The sequence below is a fragment of the Ostrea edulis genome, chromosome 4, assembly GCF_947568905.1.
Source record: "Ostrea edulis chromosome 4, xbOstEdul1.1, whole genome shotgun sequence".
NCBI classification, from domain to species: Eukaryota; Metazoa; Mollusca; class Bivalvia; order Ostreida; family Ostreidae; genus Ostrea; species Ostrea edulis.
The window spans coordinates 58,152,715-58,179,052 of NC_079167.1; the positions used below are offsets into that span (position 1 = coordinate 58,152,715).

General features: G+C 35.1%; 3 protein-coding genes across 7 annotated transcripts; 1 reads left to right on the top strand and 2 right to left on the bottom strand.

Annotated features, from left to right (window-relative positions):
* Positions 1–490: 490 nt before the first annotated feature.
* LOC125668791 (leucine-rich repeat-containing protein 42-like) lies at positions 491–25,043 on the top strand. 5 transcript variants are annotated; one of them, XM_056163163.1, is made up of 6 exons: positions 491–1,150; positions 19,711–20,119; positions 21,487–21,605; positions 21,705–21,793; positions 22,305–22,440; positions 24,522–25,043. In XM_056163163.1, exons 2-6 carry the CDS (start codon positions 19,716–19,718, stop codon positions 24,731–24,733), a joined length of 960 nt encoding a protein of 319 aa, XP_056019138.1. In that variant the 5' UTR covers positions 491–1,150; positions 19,711–19,715; the 3' UTR covers positions 24,734–25,043. The 5 variants fall into 5 exon arrangements, with proteins under 5 accessions (XP_056019138.1, XP_056019136.1, XP_056019141.1 ...); XM_056163161.1 differs by lacking the exon at positions 491–1,150 and adding an exon at positions 17,230–17,369; XM_056163165.1 differs by lacking the exon at positions 491–1,150 and adding an exon at positions 17,404–17,439.
* On the bottom strand, positions 5,210–7,628 carry LOC125668789 (heat shock protein 70 B2). Its single transcript, XM_048903200.2, has one exon. It carries the CDS (start codon positions 7,334–7,336, stop codon positions 5,426–5,428), a length of 1,911 nt encoding a protein of 636 aa, XP_048759157.2. The 5' UTR covers positions 7,337–7,628; the 3' UTR covers positions 5,210–5,425.
* On the bottom strand, positions 13,014–17,149 carry LOC125668790 (intraflagellar transport protein 25 homolog). The gene is made up of 4 exons (XM_048903201.2): positions 16,971–17,149; positions 15,357–15,463; positions 14,147–14,215; positions 13,014–13,302 (listed from the first exon to the last, which is right to left on the bottom strand). Exons 1-4 carry the CDS (start codon positions 17,060–17,062, stop codon positions 13,151–13,153), a joined length of 420 nt encoding a protein of 139 aa, XP_048759158.1. The 5' UTR covers positions 17,063–17,149; the 3' UTR covers positions 13,014–13,150.
* Positions 25,044–26,338: the final 1,295 nt, after the last annotated feature.

The following is a 26,338-nucleotide window of genomic DNA, read 5'->3' on the forward strand; positions in this document are numbered from 1 at the left end:
ACAAATACTCGAATCCCTTTTCAACGATACTGCAGAGCGATGTCTATACGTCCGTCCGTTTAGGGTTTTCTGTTAGAACTATCTTCATTTCTCTGTTATATATCTATGTTGCTTCTTTGTGGGTCACTCTAGATTCTGTTGCAATTTTGATCTATTTCGGTCTCTTGGAGGAGTTTTGTCCCTTCGTTTGAAAATTAATATATGAAGGGTACATAATTTGTCCGCCTAACTCCTTCCACAGTTTTCAAGTGAGGATCTTCTTATTTTACAGAGTGTTTGTATGGGCATTGAAGATGTGCATGTGGCAAGTATTTTGACTTTCTTCGAATTTTCAGAAAATTACACGTTGTTGGACCTCGTCTGTTTTGAGGAATTATCACATATATAGTACATGATTTGTCCGCCTATTACAAGTGAGGACCATCTTATTTTATAGACCGGTCGCCGTAGCTCAGTGGTAGAGCGTTCGCTTCGTATAATGGGGAGTCGTGAGTTCAAGCATCGCTCGTGCCATGGCCGCGTCAAACCTAGGTCGTTAAAATAGGTAGTGGTTGCTCCATCGCCAAACGCTCGGCATTTAGAAGTGAGAATCATGGGTCTTTCGGATATGATGTTAAAAACGGAGGTTCCGTGTTGCGGCAGGCGTTGGCACGATAAAGACCCTCACTGCTACGGCCCTGGGCGCTAAGCAGAGGTCTAAGTGTGTGGTACTTCATCTACATCTAGTGACGTCTCAACATGAGTGAAAAATTCTCGACGGGACTTAAAACAACCAATGAAACAATTAATCAATCTTATTTACAAACTGTTTGTATATGGGCATTGAAGATGTGCATGTGGCACATCGTCGCAAGTCACGGCTGAAACGTACTTTCCTCTAAGGGAAGAGGAGCGTACGATTCAGCCGTGGCGTGCGACGATGCATGTGGCAAGGATTTTAATTTTCCTCAGTTTTTTTTTTTTTTTTTTTTTAGAAAATTACATGCATACTCCACCCACGAGGACTACGGAACTGTTGCCGGGGAGGGGTGGGTGATATCGCGAATGAAGGATGTTGCAGTATCCTCTTTATGCATGCAAATGTGAATGGTTGAATAGCGGAATACTTTTCCTGTACACTTTATACGCCTTGGTCATTTCTTGAATACTGGTAGTTAAATCGGTTAAATATTTGTTTACTTGTTTAAGTGACAACTTAATTGTCCCCCTTTTTTATGTTCCCCAAACAAAGTTTGGGAACATATTGTTTTTACTCTGTTTCTTATTATTAAGGTCTTCCGTCTCCTGCGGAAGACCTTACTATTATTGTTCGCGTTCTTCTTCTTCATTATTATTATTATTAAGGTCTTCCGTCTCCTGCGGAAGACCTTACTATTATTGTTCGCGTTCTTCTTCTTCATTAAGGTCTTCCGTCTCCTGCGGAAGACCTTACTATTATTGTTCGCGTTCTTCTTCTTCATTATTATTATTATTATTTTTATTATTATTATTATTTTCCTTGGTAGTACACGCGTTTTTCCCAGCCATTTCTCGATCGATTTTCACGAAATTTTCAGGAAAGATGTCTTTTGGTGACGAGACTTTGCTTGCAAAATTTCGTGCTTGACGTCACTTCCGGTCAGGAGTTATCTCTCTTTTAGTGACCTTTTGAAGGGCCTTGTTGTCCACACATCTCCTCCGTTAGTTTTGAAGCTAGAGTCTTGAAATTTCTACACAAGATAGAGTAAACATTTTAGAAGATTTGTGGGGGATTCGATTTTACCGGAGGCGATTTGCCTAAACGCTCGCCTGGACCTGAAAAAATGGATGCCAAAATTTTTCGCCGATTTCGGCGATTTTTTACCTTTGATCTCCAATATCTTTTTTCTTGCAAATATTTTGTTAAGACATGTAGAACAAAAGTTGTGCACATTTACGAGATCTTTTCGAAAATATCAAGATTTAGGGGCTAGCCCCTTCAATTAGGGATCTAGAAGGGCTCAAAGTCTAGATCAAATATCTCAAAAATCGTTAATATTTTGCTATAAGTCAAAGAACAAAAAATGTTCATCTCAACAATCCAAATCTATTCATATAAAAATTTAGGTCATATGTTACGTAATAAGGGATTTTAAGGGCCAAAACCATAAATTTTTTACCCCTTGTATCTCGAAAACGACAAATATTTTGAAAAGCAATAAAGAACAAAAGTTGTTCAGAATGATGATCTGAACAATATGCATATTTCGTTTTTACCCTATGTAGCCCCGTTAGGGAGCTACAGTTTGGCCCCTAAAAATTACTTTTAGAAATAACTCGAGAACGGTAAAGAATTTCTAAATACTTGTTGAACAAAAAATGTTTGATATGTCATGACCTTTCTTACGATATCAAGCAAAAGGGGCTGACCCTTTAAATGAGGGGCCCAGAAGGGTCCAAAGGTTTATGAGAATATCTCAGAAACTATTAATATTTTGTAATAAGTCATTGAAGCGGAAATGTTCATCTAAACGAGCTTGTTCTTATCAAATCAAAAAGTAGGTCATATGTTACGTAATAAGGGATTTTAAGGGCCAAAATCATAAATAATTGATGCCTCATATCTTGAAAACGACAAATATTTTGAAAAGCATTATTGAACAAAAGTTGTTCAGAATGATAATCTAAACAATATGTACATTTCGTTTTTTCCCTATGTAGCCCCATTAGGGAGCTACAGTTTGGCCCCTAAATATTTCTTGTAGAGATAACTCGAGAACGGTAAAGAATTTCTAAATACTTGTTGAGCAAAAAATGTTTCAAATGACAAGGCCTTTCTTACGATATCAAGCAAAAGGGGCTGGCCCTTTAAATTAGGGGTTCAGAAGGGTCCAAATGTTTTTGAGAATATCTCAGAAACTATTAATATTTTATAATAAGTTGTAGAAGCGGAAATGTTCATCTCAACGAGCTTGATCTTATCAAATCAAAAAGTAGGTCATATGTTACGTAATTAGAGATTTTAAGGGCCAAAATCGTAAATATTTGACGCCTCATATCTTTAAAACGACATATTTTTTGAAAAGCATTATTGAACAAAAGTTGTTCAATGTGTCATAACCTATCGATCAATATCAAAAAATGGGTCTGTGGGCCTCATGGCTCGCCTGTAGAGTCGATTTTTGTCGATATCAGTCGATTTCAAAAACTTGTAACTGGTAAATATTTTGTAAGGACATATTGAACAAAAGTTGTTCAGTTTATCGAGATCTATCGATTGATATCAAGAAATAGGCCTATGGTCCTAATGGCTCGCCTGTAGAGTCGATTTTTTGTCGATATCGGTCGATCTCAATAACTTTTTACAGGTAAATATTTTGTAAAGACATATAGAACTAAAGTTGTTGAGTCTATAGAGGGCTAACAAATGACATCAAGAAATAGGCCCGCGGGCCTTATGGCTCGCCTGGAGAGTCGAATTTCAAACGAATTTCACCGCAACTTTGCTTCAGAAGCTTATGATATGAAAAATTGATTATATCTAAAGTGTCTTAAAGTCGGAAACTAAATTGGGACTCATTTGTCTTTTTTTTTTTTTTTTTTTAACTCCGAGTGCATCAACAAATCGGACGGAAGACCTACTCGTTGCTCGCAACGAGATCGTGTCTAGTTATTATTATTATTATTCTTTTTCTCCGGTACTTTTTTTTCCGGTAGTGTTCTCAGAAACTACAAAAGGGATCGATATGAAACTTTCCAGGATGATAGTATAGCGTTTTTAGATGTGCATAGTGATAGTCATTTTGTTTGCACGTGCATGCACGCGCGCGCACGTGCATTGCAATTTTGGTACAAAAAATGGAAAATCAGAATATTGAAGGAAGCGATATAAAACCTAAATAGGATGATAGTATATCATTTGTACATATGAAAAATAATAGTTATTTTGCCAGCACGCGCACGCATGCGCGTGCACGCGCATTACAAAATTTGTACGCTAACTTTGGAATCAGTCTAACTTTTTTGTTGTTAATTGAAATGGCTTGAAATTCATATCATAGGTAGATATTGAGACCCTTAACTGATTTACATGGTCAAAATTACCAATTTGCACGCGCATGCACGTGCGCTTCATTTTGATTGGATAATGCTAAAACGTTTGTAACTATCTTATTTATGAAGCGAATGAGATGATATTCACAGCATATGTAGACAATATGTGTATCTATATGTTGGTGTAACAAAAAATGCCAACGCACACGCGCATGCGCGTGCAACGTTTTTTAAATGTTCAATTTTTAAAGGACGATAACGTTTTTGTTTTTCATCAAATTCTATTCATATTAGGGGTTTAGATGTATCTTGGTACTCCTTACAAATTGCTGTGGTTAGAATTACTGCTCAGCACGTGCATGCACGTGTGCTGATTTCTGATTGGACGATTTTAAAATCGCTATAACTTCCTTATGTTTGGTGGAAACGTTATGAAATTCATACTGTGGGTATATGATACAAATGCCTGTTGAACGACATCAACAAAAATTCGGAATCATACACGCGTGCGCGTGTATGCACGTGCAACGCTTTCTTTCATTTCTTGGTACTGAAATGACCATATTGAACGTACTACATGTAATTAAAGGCTAAAATAAAATGATTTTTTGCTATAGATTCACAAGGACATCACTTTTGAATTGGGGGAGGTTTGGGGAACATCTGTAACGGTCCCCGTTACAATTAGAACTAGTTCTCCGTTGCGATAAATATATTTTCGATATATTCATTCTGTTATCATGTAGTAAATAATCTTATATTGACATTGTTTAATAATTTATCATTTGTTTCAAGTTTTGTGGTATAATACACCTCTTGACGTTATAAACATGCTCAAGTCATAAGTCTCCGAATTTTATACATTTCTGTGGCACTGGTGTCATTTTATTTACGATTGACAGTACGGTGAATCCTAAATACGGTTTCATATCATCTCAACTTGCAATAATAATCATGGATCATTAATGAATGTTGAGGATCCACGATTTCTCAAACATAAATTATATTGTGTCAATCTTCGTACTTTATTCTCACAGACAAGACATCTATAGTAGCCGTGTAACTCAGGACTCAATGGCGCTGTGCTTTCTTTTACTATTTAGTTAACAAACAAGCCCAATGCCCGGTATACCCCCACCAAAATAAGATATGCAACAAGTTATCAAACTCTTTTTTCGAAAAAAAAAGAAAAGACAAATTTCTATTTAAATAAATTTACTAGATAAACAAACATAAAGTAAAACATTTGTATAAATTGTAAATAACGAACTCTCACAACATACATTGCAACAAATTGAATGCTTTGACACAATGATTTACATGGACATATACATAAATAGTCTTTCATGGAAAGTACAACACAAATATCAACTTCAAATGGAATATTAAATAATCAGTCTATAAGATCTCTGGTTTAGTCCATCTCCTCTACCGTGGGTCCCTGACCTGAGCCTGAATGGCCCGGATTTCCAGAGGAACCATTTTGATGGAGTTTGGCCATGATGGGAGAACACACTTTCTGAACCTCCTTCAGTTTGAATTCGTACTCATCGATTTCTGCTAAGGCGTTGTTGTCGAGCCAGGACAGAGTTTCGTTGCACACTTTGGAAATGGTCTCTTTGTCTTCGGACTGGAGTTTGTCGCCATTTTCCTCTGTTGCTTGCTTGGCGGAGAAGACGTAGGACTCCAGCTGATTTCGTGCTCCTATCCTCTGTCGTTGTTTATCATCCTCCTCTTTGTATTTTTCAGCCTCGTTCACCATTCTCTCAATGTCAGCCTTACTAAGGCGACCTTTGTCGTTGGTGATGGTGATTCGGTTGGATTTGCCAGTGCTTTTGTCTTTGGCCGAGACATTCATGATTCCGTTAGCGTCGATGTCAAATTCCACTTCGATCTGTGGGACACCTCGAGGTGATGGAGGAATTCCGTTCAGTTCAAATGTACCCAGTTTGTTATTGTCTTTGGTCATTGCTCGTTCCCCCTCAAATACCTGAATGGACACTCCTGGCTGGTTATCAGAATAGGTAGTAAACGTCTGGGATGCCTTGGTTGGGATTTTAGCATTTCGTTCGATGATTTTGGTCATGACACCTCCGGCAGTTTCAATACCCAGAGATAGGGGAGTGACATCTACCAGGAGAACATCTTTAATGGCATCACTTCTGTCTCCCTTTAAAATGGCGGCCTGAACAGCAGCACCGTATGCCACGGCTTCGTCTGGATTAATGGATTTGTTCAATTCCTTGCCGCCCATGAAATCTTGTAGCAGTTTTTGGATCTTAGGAATTCTTGTGGATCCTCCTACCAGAACTACTTCGTGAATTTTGGATTTGTCCAACTTGGCATCCCGCAGAGCTTTTTCTACCGGCTCCAGGGTGGCACGGAACAAATCTGAACATAATTCCTCAAATCGGGCTCGAGTAATTTTACTGTAAAAATCAATTCCCTCGAAGAGAGAGTCGATTTCTATGTTGGCTTCTGAGCTGCTGGACAGAGTTCTCTTGGCACGTTCACAGGCCGTCCTGAGTCGTCTAAGGGAACGATTGTTCTTGGAAATGTCTTTACTGTATTTGCGTTTAAATTCTTGAACGAAATGATTCACCATTCGATTGTCAAAATCCTCACCTCCCAGATGAGTGTCCCCTGCGGTTGAACGAACCTCAAATATGGATCCTTCATCTATTGTGAGGATAGACACATCAAAAGTCCCACCGCCTAGGTCAAAGATGAGGACATTTTTCTCACCGGAAATGTTTTTGTCTAGTCCATAAGCCAAAGCGGCGGCTGTGGGCTCATTCACGATTCGGAGAACATTGAGACCGGCTATCACTCCGGCATCCTTGGTGGCCTCTCTCTGGGCATTATTGAAATAGGCGGGAACGGTAATGACGGCGTCCCGAATGGACTGTCCTAGGTAGGCTTCTGCTGTTTCCTTCATTTTTGTCAGTACCATAGAACTAATTTCCTCAGGTGTAAATCTCTTTCTCTCACCTTTGTGTTCTACTTGAAATCTAGGTTTTCCTCCATCATTGAAGACAGTAAAAGGCCAGTGCTTCATGTCGGACTGCACATTTTCGTCGTTGAATTTGCGTCCAATCAGCCTTTTAGCGTCAAATATTGTGTTGGTGGCGTTCATAGCTACCTGATTTTTAGCTGAATCTCCGATGAGTCTCTCGGTGTCCGTGAATGCCACATAACTGGGCGTTGTTCTATTTCCCTGATCGTTAGCAATGATTTCCACCTTCCCATGTTGAAAAACACCGACACAGGAAAACGTTGTTCCGAGATCAATGCCAATCGCTGGAGCTTTACTACTACTAGCCATGATTGTTTGTAAACACGAAAGTGAAAGTAGAGCTCTGTCCGATATTTATATAATCACTCACTGTTTCTTGTGAATCCTCCTCGGTACGCTTTCTTCTCTTTGATAGCTGTCGCTGATTTCTGCGTTTGTTTGACATTGTAGATTCAGAGCTGCTTATATATACTATCATGGAAAGTTCTGGATACTACGAGATTCTTGGCTCTGGACGAAATCAATACGTAATCCCGATCCCGATGATTCCCGAACGTTCTGAGTTATATTTAGCTGGAGAGTATTACGAAAAGGGCATTTACGATCTGATGGAGAACTTTCTAGAAAATGCTTTTTGACTCGTATAAAGCCCTATAAGATATTTGAAGGAGAAATATCCTTAAAAATGAAACAAGGCATTAAATGTGGTGGAAATTTTACTGTAAATTAGTTACAAAACTACTCTTTTTAGTTATTCTGTAAGCAATCTAAGCTACACTATAAACATGTACGTAACTAATTAATTAATGTAATCCTGGAAGATGTTAATCATCTGTAGGTTTCAAGTAAGTAAATAAGTAATGACCAATGATCAAAATATTTAATTGTGTATGGTAATAAGTTCATTAGCTGTATCTTGAAATACAAAAGAAATATGATGATGAAGATGTCAGTAAGTACAGTGAATCAATTGTTTTTATCAGCAAGTGATGTGTCAGCAAATGGGTCTGTTTAAAACAAAGTTTAACAGACAGAAGATATTTATAATCTAATTAAATTCAAAGCAATCTTGAGAATAGATCTCGCAAAAACGAATGAAATACACGTTATCACATTGTGTAATTTAAGATTCTTAATAACTCTACAAAATATCAAATTGTATCAGATTCTTTTAAAACAACTATATAATACTAATTTTAATTCTGTAATATCATTGTAGGAGAATCTATACACAGGCAATTGTATCGCTTGGGGGTCAAATTTACTCGTTATATAGTAAATTCGACCCCCAAGCGATGCAATTGCCTGTGAATCTATACTAAGTTATATTACGGTAATGTCATTCTGTAACATAAACTATACTAAATTTCATTTAACTTCTTGATAACTACCAGTCCAATTCTTTTCAAATTTGGTGTGAAACATCTTTGGAACAAGGGGGGACTTAAATTGTAATTTTCAGGTCTTCAGCATCCCAGGAGCCTTAGGGGCGGGGCAAAAACTTCCCAAATTGACAAATTTTCAAAAATCTTTTTCTCAAGAACCGCACATGTGTAAGAAAAACTAAATGCATAGTGATGTAGAACAGGAAGGCCTCTACCAAAATTTCAAATTTCATGATCCCCGGGGTAGGGGTTCTGACCCCAGGGCGGGACGAAACTTGGTATATAGTGTTTATGTGTAAAACGCTTAAATAACATCTTCTTTAGTGCTGTTGATACTATATTGAAACTAAATAGATGTTTAGAAAGAGCAGGTAGTCCTTTACTGAAATTGTAAATTTGATGATCCCAGGGGTAGGGGTTTTGATATCGGGTGGGACCAAAATGGTCAGTTATTAAATGTGTGAACAATAGACATTTTTAACTTCTTCTTGATAACTTCATTCCAATTCTTTTCAAATTTGGTATGAAGCATCTTTGGAACAAGGGGGACATCAATTGCGAATTTCAGGATTCCTGCACCCTTGGGCCTTAGGGGCGGGGCAAAAACTGCCGAAAATTGACCAATTTTGAAAAATCTTCTCGGGAGCCGCACACATGTAAGAAAAACTAAATGCATAGTGATGTAGAGCAGGAAAGCCTCTACCACAATTGTAAATTTCATGATCCCCGGGGTAGGGGTTCTGTCTGACCCCAGGGTGGGTCAAACTTGTTTTATAGTGTTTAAGTGTAAAGCACTTAAATGACATATTCTTTAGTGCTATTGATACTAAATTGAAACTAAATGGATAGAGCTGGCAGTCTTTTACCAAAATTGTAAATTTGATGATCCCCAGAATAAGGGTTCTGGCCCCAGGGTGGGGCCAAACTTAGTATATAGCAGAAAAGGATGTACAAAAAATGTTGAATTTCAATCAAAACCCAGGGTTATGACTTTAGGATGAGTCCAAATTATAGTCATATATTTTGATGGTATTTTGATTTTAATGTTAAAACACCTATTATTTAAAGCCTTTCATCAATATATGCACTTTTGAAGGCAGTGAAGTTTTAAGAACACATCTTGTTTTATACTGTTGCTGAACATTAGAATTTAGCTTTGATATTCAGAACAGGATTTTTTTTCTAGATTTCATAGCCCATGGAAGTAGTGATACCTTTTCACTAGTATTCAGGTGGCCGATAAGGCCTGTAGGCCTCTTGTTTATTATTTTCGAAGCCTGGTTTAGTTGTTGAATAGCTGCAGAACTGTAGCTCTCTGATAAAATCATATTTGGACAGATCTGATCCGTCCCCAATAATTTCTCAGAGAGCTACAGTTCTGCAGCTAGTTGTTGTGCTAGGTGTATGTATATTGAAGAAATCATACTGATGATGCTGACGACTCATATCTTACTGTATGTTGAATGAGTGTAAATACATATATCTTACAACTTTTCAATAGTTATAAACTCATCATAACGCAGACGAGTTTAAAGGGGGGGGGTGCCCCCATAAAATTTTCAAACGTGGTCTCTTGTTTAGAAAAATGTAAACGATAAAAGAAACAATAATTTCTTCCACTCTCGAAAAAATTAAAGTCAAAAATCTGTTGATTTATTGAATTACTTACATTGTTAGCTCACCCGAACCGAAGGCTAAGTAAGCTTTTCTGATCAAAATTTGTCCGTTGTTTGTCGTCGTCGTGGTGAACTTTTCAGATTTTCATCTTCCTCCCCAGAACCATCGGACTAATTTCAACCAACTTTGGCACAACGCATCCTTGGGTGAAGGGCTTTCAAGTTTGTTCAGATGTAGGGCCATGCCCCCTTTCAAAGGGGAGATAATCACAAAAATACAGAAATAGGGTGATGTCATTTAAAAATCTTCTTCTTAAGAACCACTGGGCCAGAGGACACAGGCACTTGTTTCATACATGGGTCCCCCTCCTTAATAATACGTGGTATTATTAAGGAGGGGGACCCATGTATGAAACAAGTGCCTGTGCCAGAGGAGCTGAAATTTACATGAAAGCTTCCTGACATAGTGCAGATTCAAGTTTGTTCAAATCATGGCCCCCGGGGGTAGGTTGGGACCACAATAGGGGATCAAAGTTTTACATGGGAATAAATAGGGAAAATCATTGAAAATCTTCTTCTGAAGAATCTCTGGGCCAATAAAGTTTACATTTACATGAAAGCTTCCTGACATAGTGCAGATTCAAGTTTGTTCAAATCATGGCCCCCAGGGGTAGGATGGGGCCACAATAGGGGATCAAAGTTTAACATGGGAATAGGGAGAATCTTTAACGATCGAGGTCAATGATAAATAAGTTTAAAATGTTTGTCCAAGCCTTACTTCTGTAATTAAATATCAGAAGAAACTAGATATCATTGTGATGGCAAGCATTACAAAAGGGTCCTACTTTGTGGCATTATTTGCAAAGTTCAAGGTCCATAACTCTTTCAAAATAAGGTCAACAAAGCCAAAACTCTAACTTGATCTGCAAGTCAATGATATAGATCCAAGGTCATGTATAAATTTTGAAATCAATAGCTTAAAGGATAGCCCAAAAAAGTCTGGAAAACTGTCATTTAATCCTTGTTTGCCACAGCAACTTCAAGAATGGGTCAAGAAAGCCTAAACTCAAACTTGGTTTGTAATTCGTCGGTATTAATTCATGTATACATTTTCAAATCAATAGCTACAAGGATAGCAAAAAAAAAAAAAACAAGAGGTACTGTGAGCAATGCTCACTAAGAATACCCCTCACTTACCTCAATCTCCCAAAGGGTGTTGTTAATAGGTATAAATTACCTCTAACCCCGAGTGTAAAAATGTGATATGCCTTTGTAGAAGAAAATGGAAGATATAGGAACACAAATCCATGGTATAAACCTATAATTTTGACCTTGAGATCAAAGTTCAAGGTCATAAAGAGGTCATGAATATACATGACACATAGTCTCATGGTGATACACCCATGTCTTATGGTATGACTATGTCAAAACCCTATAATCAATTTTGACCTTGATGTCAAAGTTCAAGGTCATATAGAGGTCATGAAGGTACCCGACACATCATCTCATGGTGATGCACTCATGTGTCAAATATGGTATGCCTATGTCAAAGAACAAAGAAGTCATGGCCCTGACACGAATCCATTGTAAAAACCTTTAATTTTGACCTTGAGAACAAGGTCATATGGAGGTCATGAAGGTACCCGACACATCATCTTATGGTGATACACTCGTGTGTCAAATATGCTATGCCCATGTCAAAGAACAAAGAAGTTATGGCCCGGACACGAATCGATAGTAAAAAAACCTTTAATTTTGAGGTCAAGGGTCAAATAGAGGTCATGAAGGTACATGACACATCGTCTCATGGTGATCCACCTGTGTGCCAAATATGGTATGCCTATGTCAAAGAACAAAGAAGTTATGGCCCGGACACGAATCCATTGTAAAAAAAAACCTTTAATTTTGACTTTGAGGTCAAGGTCATATAGAGGTCATGAAGGTACTCGACACATCGTCTCATGGTGATCCACAAAGAAGTTATGGTCCGGACACGAATCTGAATAGACAGACAGACAGACGGACGGAGGGACAGAGTGATTCCTATATACCCCCCTGAACTTCGTTCGGGGGGTATAAAAAATCTGGATAAATTTGCTAAATTCAGGGACCATTAACCTTTTCAAAGTAGGTCAACCAACCAAGTTAAAGTACAGTTTATTTTCTCACACCACTTTATGGTACATGAGGTTCTATATACAATGTATACAAATAAAGACAAAACAAGGTACACATGAAAAGAGCAGAGTAATTTTAGGTGATTGAAATGAATTATGGAGGACAGATTTGATCATATATTTTAGATATGTAACTACACAATTTCATAAGTACATTGGAGTTAGCAGTTGACAATAGTTTACAAAATTGGTAAATGTTTGTTTTACAACAATATTTCTTATACAGATATTTTTTCTAAAAACTGACACTCTAGGATATAATGATATTCATCAGCTATTTGACCCTTGTTACAGATATGGCAAATTCTCTCACGTTTTGGAGTGCCACACCATCTCCCAGTCTCGACTGGGAATCGGTGATTTGCAGTTCTGCATCTAATCAATATTGTTCTAGCATTTTTAGGTAGTACAAAACTTAAACTTGATCTGTAACCTATAGATATAAATTTATTTTAATATGTATATAGCTGTGGTGATAGCCAACAAAAAGGTCTGAAAAACTGTCAATGCATAGATACACAAGCTAATCACTACAGGGCTCCCAACTATAGGTGGGTCCCTAATGAATGTAATATATGGCTGCACAGACCGACAACATTCACACCTCAGAGTTTGGGAGACGAACTCATCGCACCAACTAATGAAAACTATAGGACTCCTATTTTATTGTCTAATAAAAATCTTTCCTTTTTAAACTGAACCAACATGAGGAAGAAATAATCCTTTCACTCATAATTTAATTTGATACTTTTAAAAATCACTACCTTATTTCAACTTTAAATACCAATAAATGTATGTACTCTCATAATTCAATTTGATACTTATATCACTACTTTATTTCAATTTAAATACAAGTAAATGTATGTACACAAAGATAAATTTTAACAGAGATGCAATTTATCAAATAAATGAGGAAAAACAATTTGAAGTTGTAAAAATATTCATTCATCCATGAACAGCATTTCCATTGATACTGAGTCTGTGCACAGATACAAAGTGGTCATAACCACTTTCTATGGTGACTCTCATATGAGTGGCTCTTTTATTATTTGCTGGGAATTCCTCTTGCTGAAGAGAATTGTCTGTGGAATCAAGTTCTGAAAAAGGAGGATAACAAATGTGATAATTTAGTATTAGCTTGAATCCATGCAATATGTGAAAACATTCATGCTTATTCTGAAATCACCCCTTCTACCTCAAAGAAAAAATTGATTCTTCATTGATTCTGATTTATATGAAAAACAGCCTGGCATATCACATGTCTCTTTGAGATTAAATAAACAATGCAATATTTTAATGAGTTAAGGAAATATAAATTTAAAGGAACATATTTTTTTTGTATCAAATTTTAATAAAGATAAGAATATTACAGTATTCTATAAATAAAATGAAACAAAAAACTATCAAATTCTGTCTGATAGGTTCTTATTCCAATGTATACCAAAGATGACTTCAATGTCAAAACTTATCAATGCCATCGTTCTCTTTTCAACCATGTGTGAATAAGGCGCATGCAATGCATGCATAAATAATTTATGTAAATAAGGCTGACTGGAGATGGTTGAGAGCTAAAATTAGTGAAGAATGAACTTAAATTTTGAGCTATTCCTTTTATCTGGGATGAAATCAAATAGTTTATGTTGCAGAAGTTATGATATACTGTATACAGGGTTATTTTTGCCCATGGTTTTTTTCTTTCACCCTTCTACACTTCAAAGCACATTCGCCTCGTTTTAAATTCGCCCTGACACAGTTGTGCTAAATAAGAGTGAAAGAAGTTTTGCCACTGACACGGGCGAAAATAAAATGAGGTTGAATATTCTCCTGCATACACCAACCCATTACAGACACATTAACCAATTTAGTTTGGAAACAAAACAAAAAATCTTAATACATATGTACCTTTAAGAACTGAAGGGTATAAATAAATTATGTACAAACCCTTTTCCATCAAATCTTCAAAATTTGTTGGATCAGTTTCTTTACTGGTTTGAAATGCAATGTTCTTTACTGTAAGAGACAAAATTAAATCTTAATTAATGAATCTAATGGAATGATTTTCAAAAAGGTTAAAACCCTTCAGCATGGCAGATAATTACCATACACAAACAAGTTTAAAGCCTGTACATGTGTACATGTATGTGTTTGCATGAATCCCTAACTATGTTGTGGAATTTTCTCTGAATTTGCATGCATACATGCTGCAACGATAACCATTGCGAAGAGGAAGCTCTGTATTAGTTTACAAGGTCACATTCATTTATTTATTGAAGCAAAGTTGTGATCACCATGTAAAGTTTCTGTCTCATTGTTTTTATAGAGATAACAGATAAGGAGAAAAATTTACACATTGATTTTTTGGTCAAAATTTCTTGGTCAGAGTTACAGCCATATATAAATGTATCAATGTTGAACTCTATAAGAGTATCTTTCTAGGTTTTTGTTTCATACATGCTAAGAGGTAGAGAGAAGTTCACGATATTGCTTTTAGGGTCAAAAGTCATAGAGTGACAGTAACCATGTTGTGAACTCCATATAAAGAGTACCAATCTGTGTTTTAGTCTCCTACTTGCCACAGATAGGGAGATAAAGATCACTAATTTATGAATTCTAGGTCAAAAGATCACAAATCAAGGTCACGGTATTGTCAATTAACATCATCTCCTTGATATTTGCAAAAGAGATGACCACGTTGGAAAGAAAGCTACAAATCATTCTCTGAATCAATACACTGAATCAATAGTCTGTCAGAAATTGAATACTCATACAAATGTTATGAATACAGTAAAAATAATATGTTTTAATCTTTCAAGCTCATACTTGCTACATACATTGTAAGTGTAAATGATGGTGGTCATTATAATGTTAATGTTTCAAAATGAAAGTCATTCAATTATGCCATGTTGCAAGGGAATGCAACCTGTTTGGTGGTGCACTAAACAAAGATTGTGTATTGAAACTTTGCTGATGTTTTGCTTTCTGCCATGCTGTTACAATATGGATACATCCTTCTAAGCCTCTGTTTGAATACTTAATGAATATTTATTAAAAACTAATTAATTAAAAATGGAGTATTTATTGAAAATAGAAATTCGATTAAAAATATATACAAAACCATTTTTTCATTGAATGCTCTGTATTGATAACATACCATTATAACATGCTATTTCAATACGCTGTATACTCATCATAGAAGGAAATGTTATGATGAATTCTTGTGGAAAAAGACCAGTTGATGCCCAAAATGTTTCCTGGTCCCTGAAAAAACAAAGAAAAAAAAAAGAATTAACCAAACTAGGAATTGCAGTGTCTACAATGTTGCAAAATTAGTTTTGAATCATTTAAATTTTGTTGACTGGATTTTTTAAACCATGTTATATCCTGACGTTCTTTTCAGATTAATCCAAAAAGCTGGAAATTGCACAATGTCCAGCAGAATCTATGAATTTCATTATCTTATAAATTGTTGGGATATCGAAAAACAGGAGGCACCTGGAACTTTGTTTATCTGATTCACCTTACTCATACAAACTCAAAGGTTTGAAACAATAATAAAGTGAAACTTGTCTAATTTAGATGATGTGTATTCCCAAATACTGTGTAAACCGTATACATATTTTGGTACCAAAACCTAGATTTGAATTCTATCATAAACAAGAAGTCCATGGATTATGTATGCTATACGATGCTCATGATTTGTGATCTTTTGACCTAGAATTCATCAATTGCATTTTCCCCATGTAAAAAATTTAATCCAATTCAATCAACTTCAATGGCCTCATTCTGGTATGTAGAGCAAGGTGTGAACAAATAAATGGGGATATACACATGAAAATCTTAAATGAAAGGAAACTTTAAGATATCATAATTACTGAATCCGACCACCAAATTGTATTGGAGAAGTGGTTATATATAATAGTAAGCACCAGCATGACTAGTGGAGTGGGGATCATTCTTTAACACTACCAACTACTGTACATAAGTTTACTGCTGGAAATGAGTAATTTGAATATTTCTTACTAATTTTATGGGTGGCTGCAAAGAGCATAATTTACAATACCTGACAGATCTGCAGTTTGTGACAAAAGTTAAGTTTCCTTGTAAGTATTATATTTTAAGTGGAATTTTTAGCGAGACACATTAATTTAGTGATTTTTCCCTTTAAAAATTGGCATTATTTAGCGAGAGCTAATTTTAGTGACTTTATAATTCCAGGAAAGATCATAATTACCTACGATGTGGAATAAATTGTAAGCAATATTCAATTTTAGCAATCTCAACACCCTTGCTAATCATGCGAAAATTAATTCCTCACTAATAATTCTGCTTTCATACATTGCAAACTTTTTACAAACTTTAATACCTCTTAAACATGCTGAAATCTGTTGATTCAAATTTTGATAACCAATGAAGCCATAATTTTGAAATTATGCTGTAAAATCAACTTCAGCAGAAATGAGTTGATTTAAACCAAATATGTATGTTATATTTTCCCGATTAGCTTACATATACTCAATATGCAGAAAAATCAGTGTGGTGAATTTGAACGTTGTATCTAATATTTCAGTATTTATATCACCATATCTACTGATGTCTCTGCATCAGTTGGTTGTAAAATTATTTCAAACTTGTGATAAGAACCCACAGTGTGCCTACCTGACTGGGATTAGCGCTAATAGTAACACTTATTTCATCAAAATCCAACAATAAGGAGTGTGTACATGTAATGATGTATAACCATGATTATGAGTAACACAATTCATACCCGTCAATGATGTTTTCAGGTGGATAATTCCCATCGCTAGAAGTCGCTAACACAACCTGCGCTCCAGCACTTTTCAGAGCAACATCAAACATTGCAATTTCAATTTGCAACAACGTAGAAGTTCCCCTGGCGTTGATGGCAACAAAATATTTTATCAATGTTATTTAGACGCTTTAAAAATATAAAGTTTAAAACCATAATTCCGGATTTATTATAGATAGATCTAAAGCACACAATGGTGCATGGTGTAAATTAATAAATCGTATCAATATTTATATATAACTTTTAGATCTCACTCAGTAACATAAGATATCACAGGGCCGGTTACAGAAACGTTACTTATATTTCGGAATATTTCATTCTCTATATCGTCCATTGTCGCAGGAGTTTCGTTGTTTGGTGAGGGTTTTTGTTGTTGTTATTCAACTTATTGTTTTAGGTCACCTATAAGCTGGAGTATTCTGATATTGTAAGCTTTCTGTGTGTGTGGTGCGTGATTATTATTCGCATTTTTGAGATACGTCCCAGTTATTTCCCTTGGAAAACTCTCGTTTATAGTAAGGCGTGAAACAATTTGTTTACGTGCGGGAGTGGGACAAATATTCATCACTGCATACGTGAATGTGCTCAGTCTGTTTCTCGAAGGCAGTTTCATCACCCAAGTTCGCCTCATACACAAACTAAGTTAGTTATAAGTTATACGTATCCAGGGAGTAATTGACTTCTTGGAATTCTTATTTCGCTGCTCATGTACCGGCATATATATCATGCCCATTATAATCAGTGTTCGACACTAACTTTTTCACTATGGTAGTCCAAAGGACTAGTAGGTTATGTAATTAACCAGTCCTGCTAGTTCAGTAACTTGTCCGGCTGTCGGAGGCAGTCGACCGAGTCGTGATTAAGCGACAAGGTGATGGGGAGGTGCGGGCAGATTTCTATAGACACCATCCGTCCCATAGTTATGATCCGTCCCCATGTTTTTGAACTATTTTTCCAAGTGTTATTTACAGTACTGAATTGGTTTAATGATGGACCATTTTGAAGATCGGCTTATTCGAACTTCTGGAGTTTTCCTATAAGAAACTTTAAATAGCCTACTAGGTTAAATTAAGCTTGGATGCTGATTGAGTTAATGTTTTATGGAGCGCCAAATTAACATCATAAACTCAAATAATTGAAGATATCATCAACTCAATTATTGCTCTCTTTAATTGAATTAATGCGCACATTAAATCAATTATTGCCCTCATCAAATGAATTAATGCACGCTTCAGTTCAAGTATTGCTCTCATCAATTGAATTAATGAGAGCAATAATAGATTTGATGCGCGCATTAATTCAATTATTGCTCTCTTCAATTCCATTGATGAGATCATCAATTTCACAAAAAAATTTCAAAAATCTATAAGCATATCCTGCATTCCTATTGCAAAATGACATTCTAAAAATCTCATTTTAGCCTTTGATTTTACGGAATTATGTATCATACCACGACGGTTTGGGTGTAGATTAATATACTCTTGAATTTTGAATTGCAGTGTTACGAGCTTTATTTTTCTAAGGATCCATGTGGTTGTGTTCAAGATTGGACATAATTAGTCCATTCCATTAGGATTTAAATTTTTCAGTAGTCCACTACGGACTACTTACTCATAACTGATATTGTAATAGTCCTCAGGCTACTGGACTAGCATTATTGTGGAACCCTGGAATACTAATGCAAATTTATATGACATCATTTTTTTGTTTTCATTTCAGTAAAACATTTCTTTCGATGGTATTTTGTATTTCCTACATAAACATATTTAAATAGAAGCTGCTTTTAATATATTTCATCGTCTTCCTCACTGGTCCACTCTTTCAAAGTTCCACTAAATGCACCTCATACACAGAAGACTGGCGTATTAGGATAATGCGAGAGTTTAACTTCCAAACATATAATATTTAGAGTTTACTTCAATATTTTGTTGATGCATTAAAACATTTTGTTCAACAATTGTCCGGTTAGTGCAAGGAAAAATAAAATTTATGTCATGGGTCCTTTTTCTATACTGTACTTCTCCTAATTTATAGTTAGGCAACAACCTTCATTTCCATTTAAATAAGTGCAATCAAAGCCACCTGCTAAAACTGTTGTCAGTATTCGTAAATTACTTAGAATTTGTTTTATATAGGAAAATGCAACTGCTCATGCAGGTGAGTGATGTGGCCTATGAACTCTTGTGATGTAATTAGATCTAATGAAATGAGTATTTTTAATCACAAGTTTGTATTCAACAACGGTGAAAATTGTCAAAGGCTTTACTCTGTTTAGACACAAGACAGAAGTCAGTCAGTTCCTAAACACGATCAATATCTTTATCATTGTTACAGTTTTATACATGTACAATAACCTTTACATTTTGATGTGTTGCATCAATAAAAGAATTTGTATAGTATAGAGAAAGAAAACAAATCCTTAATTATATACAGGTAATTAATACAATATAGTAAGCAGTATTTCAAAAATCATTCATAGGTTTATGTAATTTGCAGTAGTGAGGGCTACAATTGGACCGTGGATATCGGCCTGGGTAGCTCAGTGATTAGAGCACCTGACTAGTAATGCAGGAATACTTAGTTTGATTCCTGGTTTAGCCATAAATTTTCTCCTTTCCAATAATACAGAATGTATTTGTTTGTACTAACGAAGTTGGGACATTGAACAAACTTTAATCAAGGGTGTGATCTACTGCAGACAACATGGAGAGGCCACCCAAAGCCGCGAAGACAGAGAAATTCACCCAGCAAGAGGAAAAAGTTCTGGAATCCTTGTATAAACTTTGCATTCAATATATTGCGACAAATTTACACATGGTGGAAAGCTTCCGTGGCTTTCCTGAACTTGTAGCAGCTGACATATTTAAGGAAGCTGACAAGTTAAGCAAATTTGACATATTAACACAACCACATAGAAATATGAAGTTGTTTTGTGAGATATATCCAAACAATGTATTGTCAAGTTTAAATATTTCGTCCTGTTACGTAGGATTGAATTACAGTGTGGAATGCTTTGAGACATTTTCTGGACTGCATTCACTAGATGTATCAAGCTGTTTCCTTGGAGATCACCATGAATTTTTATCCCATATTGCACACTTAAAATGGTAAGTGGATATTTATCAGCTTCAGAATTAAGTTTAATTAGTAAAACTGCTTGATAAGATTCAAGGAAGGAACTATGAGGGTTGACAGTAATCATTTCCTGCCCTACAAAGTAATGTGAAATTCAGTGATTTCCATGTTGAAATAGATAGAATGCGAATTCTTGTCCCCAATGTATTGATTTTTTGAAATATGACGTATCACAAAGATGGTATTTTATTGCAGTCTCTGTGATTTGTGAGTACAGCCATCTGTATGCGGTCAATATTGTACTTATCAGGCAGCTAATTCAAGCATCTTGTTGATGGAGAAATGTCAATAATTTTGTTATTTAGTTTTATACTCCCATGAGTTAATATAAAAACTTCTGTTCACTAAATATTCATTTCATTTTTTTGACCTCCAGAATAGTTTTGATAAAATCAATGATAACGATTTATTTTGAAATTATCGGGTCAGTTTCAGCTACTTGGTCATTTTTGCTAGCCAAGGGTTTTCAGTCCACTCTTTCCTCCGTAAACTCGTGGCTGAGATGTCGTCCGATTGCTGGTCACACATCAGGCACCAACTATACTGTCGTGCAAAAGAATGATAATTTTTGGGGAGCAAATTGGACCAAACCCCTAATTGACTAGCAAAGATGTTACTTGGTGGATCACTGTAGATTCAGTATTACATACTATACCATATATAATTGTTTATAAATAAGTAAGAATTTGATGAATTTTGATCCAAAACTCTTGTGTCTGACTTATATAAATATGTCTTGCTGCCAAGGCCATGGGGATTTTTTTAAAATGTAAAACAAAGTAAGTTAGAGGCGAGTAATCAAAAATATAAATGACAACGGATTATAACTCTATAACAATTTATAATGATAAAATATTTTGGATATTAAAGTTTGTCTCTTGGTATTTTTGCTGAAATGAGAAATATACATATATTATTAAATGTGATCAAATTGCAATCTGATTAAAATCGGATCCTATGATCCACTCACGTAGATCGCTATACTAGTATTTTTAATCAGATTGATAAAATAAAAACAAATTAAAATTATAGTATTTTAATTTGGAATAGACAGTTTATTCCAAGAAAATTTTGGTCTGAATTATATGTGGGTCAAAAGTAAATTCCTCCAAAATATACCCCAAAAATGGCAGGTATTCATATAGTTTTCCTGGTGGTCTAGTTCTCATGGATAAGATATGCATGCCCATGAATCTTTTGAAGAAATGTAAAGTTATTGTGAAAAACAGAAATCCAAATTGAAAAAAAAATGGGTCTGCATGAAAGCAAGTCATTTCACAACACTTCTTACCAAATGATATTGATTATTCACTTGCACCCATTGTTCACTTTTTTACAGTTTGATTAACCTGAACCTAAGAAAAAATTCTTTGTCAGATAAAGGAGTACGTAGCTTGTATGCCCCATTTACGCTGTTTAAAAGAGGTCCGGAGCATTTGAAAGTTTTAGATATTTCAGGTAATATAAGCATGATATTTGATAAGTAACTTGTGATATGCTGACTTTTAGTCTCGATAACCATTCCAGTTACATGTATGGTGTTTTTTTCTTCTTCAGAAAATGGATGTATATCAGAAAAAAGTGTTAAAAAGTTGAAGTGCTTTAAAAACCTACAGAAAATAGACATCACTGGGACCAGTGTTAAGGTGAGGTGATCTCCAGATGTTTGCTAGAAAGGCAATTTTACCGTAATATTAAGAAAAAGATGTAGAATTAAATTAGATATTAATTTAATAGCACATTTACTTGTGCCAGTAAGCACGTTGTTTTCTGATGAAAAATACTTTTGCACTTGACTATAATCCCCAAGCTCCCAGGGGCTTCTCCCCCTGAGGGCCCTCCCATCAGGATCCAGCCTTACAATGCAAACATATCTTTTGAATTGTTATTGATGACTGTAAGTACTTCACTACAGACATGTATTAGGATGTGATTTAGAATACATGTAGTACATTTTCATTTACCAATGTTTGTTGGTAATAAACCAGTGCTGTTTATCATGCATCAATACATTTGTTGGTTGAGCAGCAGGCACTGCCATCTCCATGTTCTCTCATTAAATCCATTGATCCTTAACGAAACCAGTATCAAATAATTTAATATGTATACCTGTAAATTGGAATTAACCAAGTAGGTATACACATTGTCAATCTTCAGGTGAAGGAAATGGGTAGTGAATGGAGACTCTGTCCAGAGAAAACAGACAGTCTAATGTCGATAACCAATGAAGGATGGGCCTCAGAGGCAGTGCAAAAGTGGGAGATAACAGTGAGAAACTCTATCCCAAACCCCAGTAAGCTGAGCTTGTCTGATTAATAATTGTTCCTATATGAGGACTCTAATAAATTATGACATTATCTTCACTAGCCAAGGGTTTATGGGAAGCGGAGTGGTCCAAAAATCCTTGACAAGCAAAGATAGACGTGTATTAGATAATGGGATAGTAGTTATAGCCCTTTTTCAAAATCCACAATTCCCATTTCAAATCCCATTGCTACTGCAAAATTTTAGATCAACCCTTGCACTACAGGTGAGTGTTAACAATGTTAGTATGACTGAATTTGTTCAATACCTTGATTTGTCAGATACTGTAGATTTTATTCAATACATGTATATGCTGGGATATTATTATCGTGTAATTTTGTAAGAAGCATCACTCGCAAAATAAAATCACTCGCTTTAAATTTTCTGTTCCTAAAATACATGCAAAAACTCTTGATTAACAAATGACACGTTCATGTTTATGCGATTTAATGTATATGAGTAATTTTGCCATATTAACGTAGTTCCACACTCCTGTGACGTCATAGCAATTGGCAAAGTCAATGATTTAATGACAGGAACAAAATTTTTGTTGGAGTCTTTCTCAATAGTTATTGTAAAAAATCTTATTAGGCATAAAATATATATATTTCAAAAGTCTTACTTATATGTGTATAGTCAATGATATGTTTCAAAATATTGAATCCAAGGACAATAACTCTGTTTTCATTAAATTATTTATCAAGTCCATTATGCGATAGATTTCCTTTATTTTTGACAAACATTTTACCAAGATGATAAGGAATCATTATCTGTGTCTTTTATGAAATTACATAGAATTTTAATCCCAAGTGATTTTGAATAGCTGAACTGTATGGTGCCAGACTTCGTTTTTTTATGGAGGTATACATACTCTGGAAGCTATAGATTTGAAATTATTAAGGAAAGGTATGGATTTTTTTCCATAAATAACTACAACAGATGTACATCTACTAACATAAACAGAAAAAATGATATGTAAACCATACTATAAGGAAAATGCGTCCACATTTGTTTGTTTTTTAACATTTTGGAGAATGACGCTAATTCAATAATTTTGCACACATCATTCTAAAACTTGATGAACATATTCAAAATGACATTTGTTTTAGTTATTGACATGTTTCCCATGTTTCCCGATAAATAAGTGCAATTCAAAAAATATTTTGTTGTTTTTATTTTAAAATAACAACAAATAACTGTTTCCAATGAATTTAATAAAAATCTACATAGGGGTACATGACTTCTGTAGTGTCTGTAATGAAAATTAATATGGAAATCCTTAACTGTTTTGCCTTTTTTCATTACTCTGAATGTTAATTTATTGATTCCAAACTAAAAAATGCTACCTAAACCCCAAAAATCCAGGACTAAGGACCCACCTTAAGTTTGCATAAGATAAGGAATCTACAATACACCATATTGGTAATTTATAGTGTAAATTATCCCTCCATCTGGTGACAAATCTGTTCATGTAAATAAAATGTGTAACACATTTGGGAAATTATTGTTTTGTTTTTAGCTCACCTGAGCTGAAAGCTCAAATGAGCTTTTCTGATCGCCAGTTGTCCGTCTTCTGTCCATATGTCTGTCTGAAACTTTTTACATTTTCGACTTCCTCTCCAGAATCACTGGGCCAATTTCCACCAAACTTGTCAGAAAGCATCCTTTGGTGAAATACTTTCAAGTTTGTGCAAATGAAGGGCCATGCCCCCTTCAAATGGGAGATAATCACAAAAATGCAAAAATAGGGTGGGATCATTTCAATATCTTCTCAAGAACCATTGGGCCAAAGAGTTTACATTTACATGAAAGCTTTCTGACAGTGCAGATTCAAGTTTGTAAAAATTGTGGCCCCCGAGGTAGGTTGCGACCACAATAGGGATCAAAGTTTTACATGTGAATATACAGGAAAAATCTTTAAATATGGACCAAGATGACCCAGGTGAGCAATGTGGCGCATGGGCCTCTTGTTTAAAAATAGGTTCTCTTTTCACTGTACTTATCAATGAAAATTATGCTAGATTGTTATTACATGACATCTTTGATGAAAATCATTTATGTTCTTTGCAGCCTTCGTCTTCTCTAGAGGGATAACCAGAAGCACAGCTGTAGTTCAGGACACCAATGCTGTTTCATTTGTACCAGGATACAGACTGACACTGCATAGAAATCCACAGACTGAAAGTGATACACCACAGGAAACAGTGACTACAAACTCTGAACAAGATGACTCTACTGACTCAATTATAGATCTATACAAAGTGAAGGACAAACCATCATAGAATGTGTGAAAACCCCCTTCTTTTTTTTAATTTGATGTTTTTCTTTCCGTTATAATCCTAAGGAATAATAGTTTGTATTTGATCAGATCAAACTCAACGTTTATATACATACATATATATATACATGTATATATATATATATATATATATATATATATAACACTCATCAATTCAGCATATTAAGTAATGCTATAAATACCCAAAATAAATCAGAATTGAAGAGGTCATTTATTTGAAAATATTTTTAATTGAATTGTTGTGCTTATCAAATGAATTGCTGATATCTTCAAATAATTAAAGATATCTTTAAGTATTTGAGTTTATGTTGATTTGGTGTTCCATCTATATATACATTAGATATCTTCAATTGAAATACCCTATAATTAGAATTTTTAGTGAGGATTTAATTTTGGCATTAGCGAGAGTGTTGAGATCGCTAAAATTGAACATCGCTAACAATTTATTTCATATCGTAAGTAATAGATATCATATAAAATCGCTGAATATTGCCTCTTGCTAAATATATGTATCCATTTTATGGGAAAATTACTAGCGTGTCTCGCTAAAAATTCCATTTAATGGTAACTGATTTGATGCATCCTTCAGATCAATTCTTGTCCGCAATAATTGAATTTATACTCGCATGAAATCAATTACTATTCTCATCAATTGATGAGAGCAATAATTGATTTGATATGTACATCAAATAATTAAACAGATCTTCAATTATTTGAGTTTATGTTAATTTGGCACTCCATAGAATTTAACCTGAAGGTGCCATTGGTCTTCACAATTTGATCTTATTGTGACCCTGAATCAAAGACATTTGACTATGGTCAAGGTCATTATTTGAATAAAAATTTGTTCAGCATGTTAAACGGGTATTTTACTGAAAATCTTAATAAATAAATTATCGTTTTAAACATAATTATTCCGGGTCACAGGTTAGTATTTGAGAGAAGATGTGCGGCTCATACTTAACACGTCAAAGGTTGTTGAAGAATCAAACATCCTCTTTGATCTTGGCACAAGAACATCCAGTTCTCAGAGGTACAAAAACTCACACTTGCACCATCTGCACACACACTTCTAAATTATGTTTTACGTTGTGTGATTCTTGGGTGATTGTTCAGGACCATGGGTCTATTATTTAAATTTTACAGACATTGCAACCAAAGGCCTTCTATATTAGTTGTGCTGTTATAGTTTTTCTATTCGAAAATTTTTTTTACATGCAGAAGTGTGTAGCATGTATTTCCAATTTACTGTGTATATGGTTATTTTCACCATTTTATTTTTTTGTCTTTCTACACTTGCAGACAGTTTTGCTCCATTTTAAATTTGCCCAGATTGTGTTAAAACAAAATGGTTTCGCCGTCTTAAATTCATTCACTGATAACAAGGACAATAGGGGCAAAAATGAAATGACAGTACATGTATGTCTGACTGTTTTGTAGGATGAACCACGAAGCAACAGGTTTTGGAGGTCTCCAGATTCAAAAGATGTCGCAGACTAGCTCCTATTCTTGTTGAGTTGTCTCCCTTGTATGACATTAAGCATGTTTAACAGTGTTGTGCTCTGTCTTTTTGTTTTTAATGTATCAT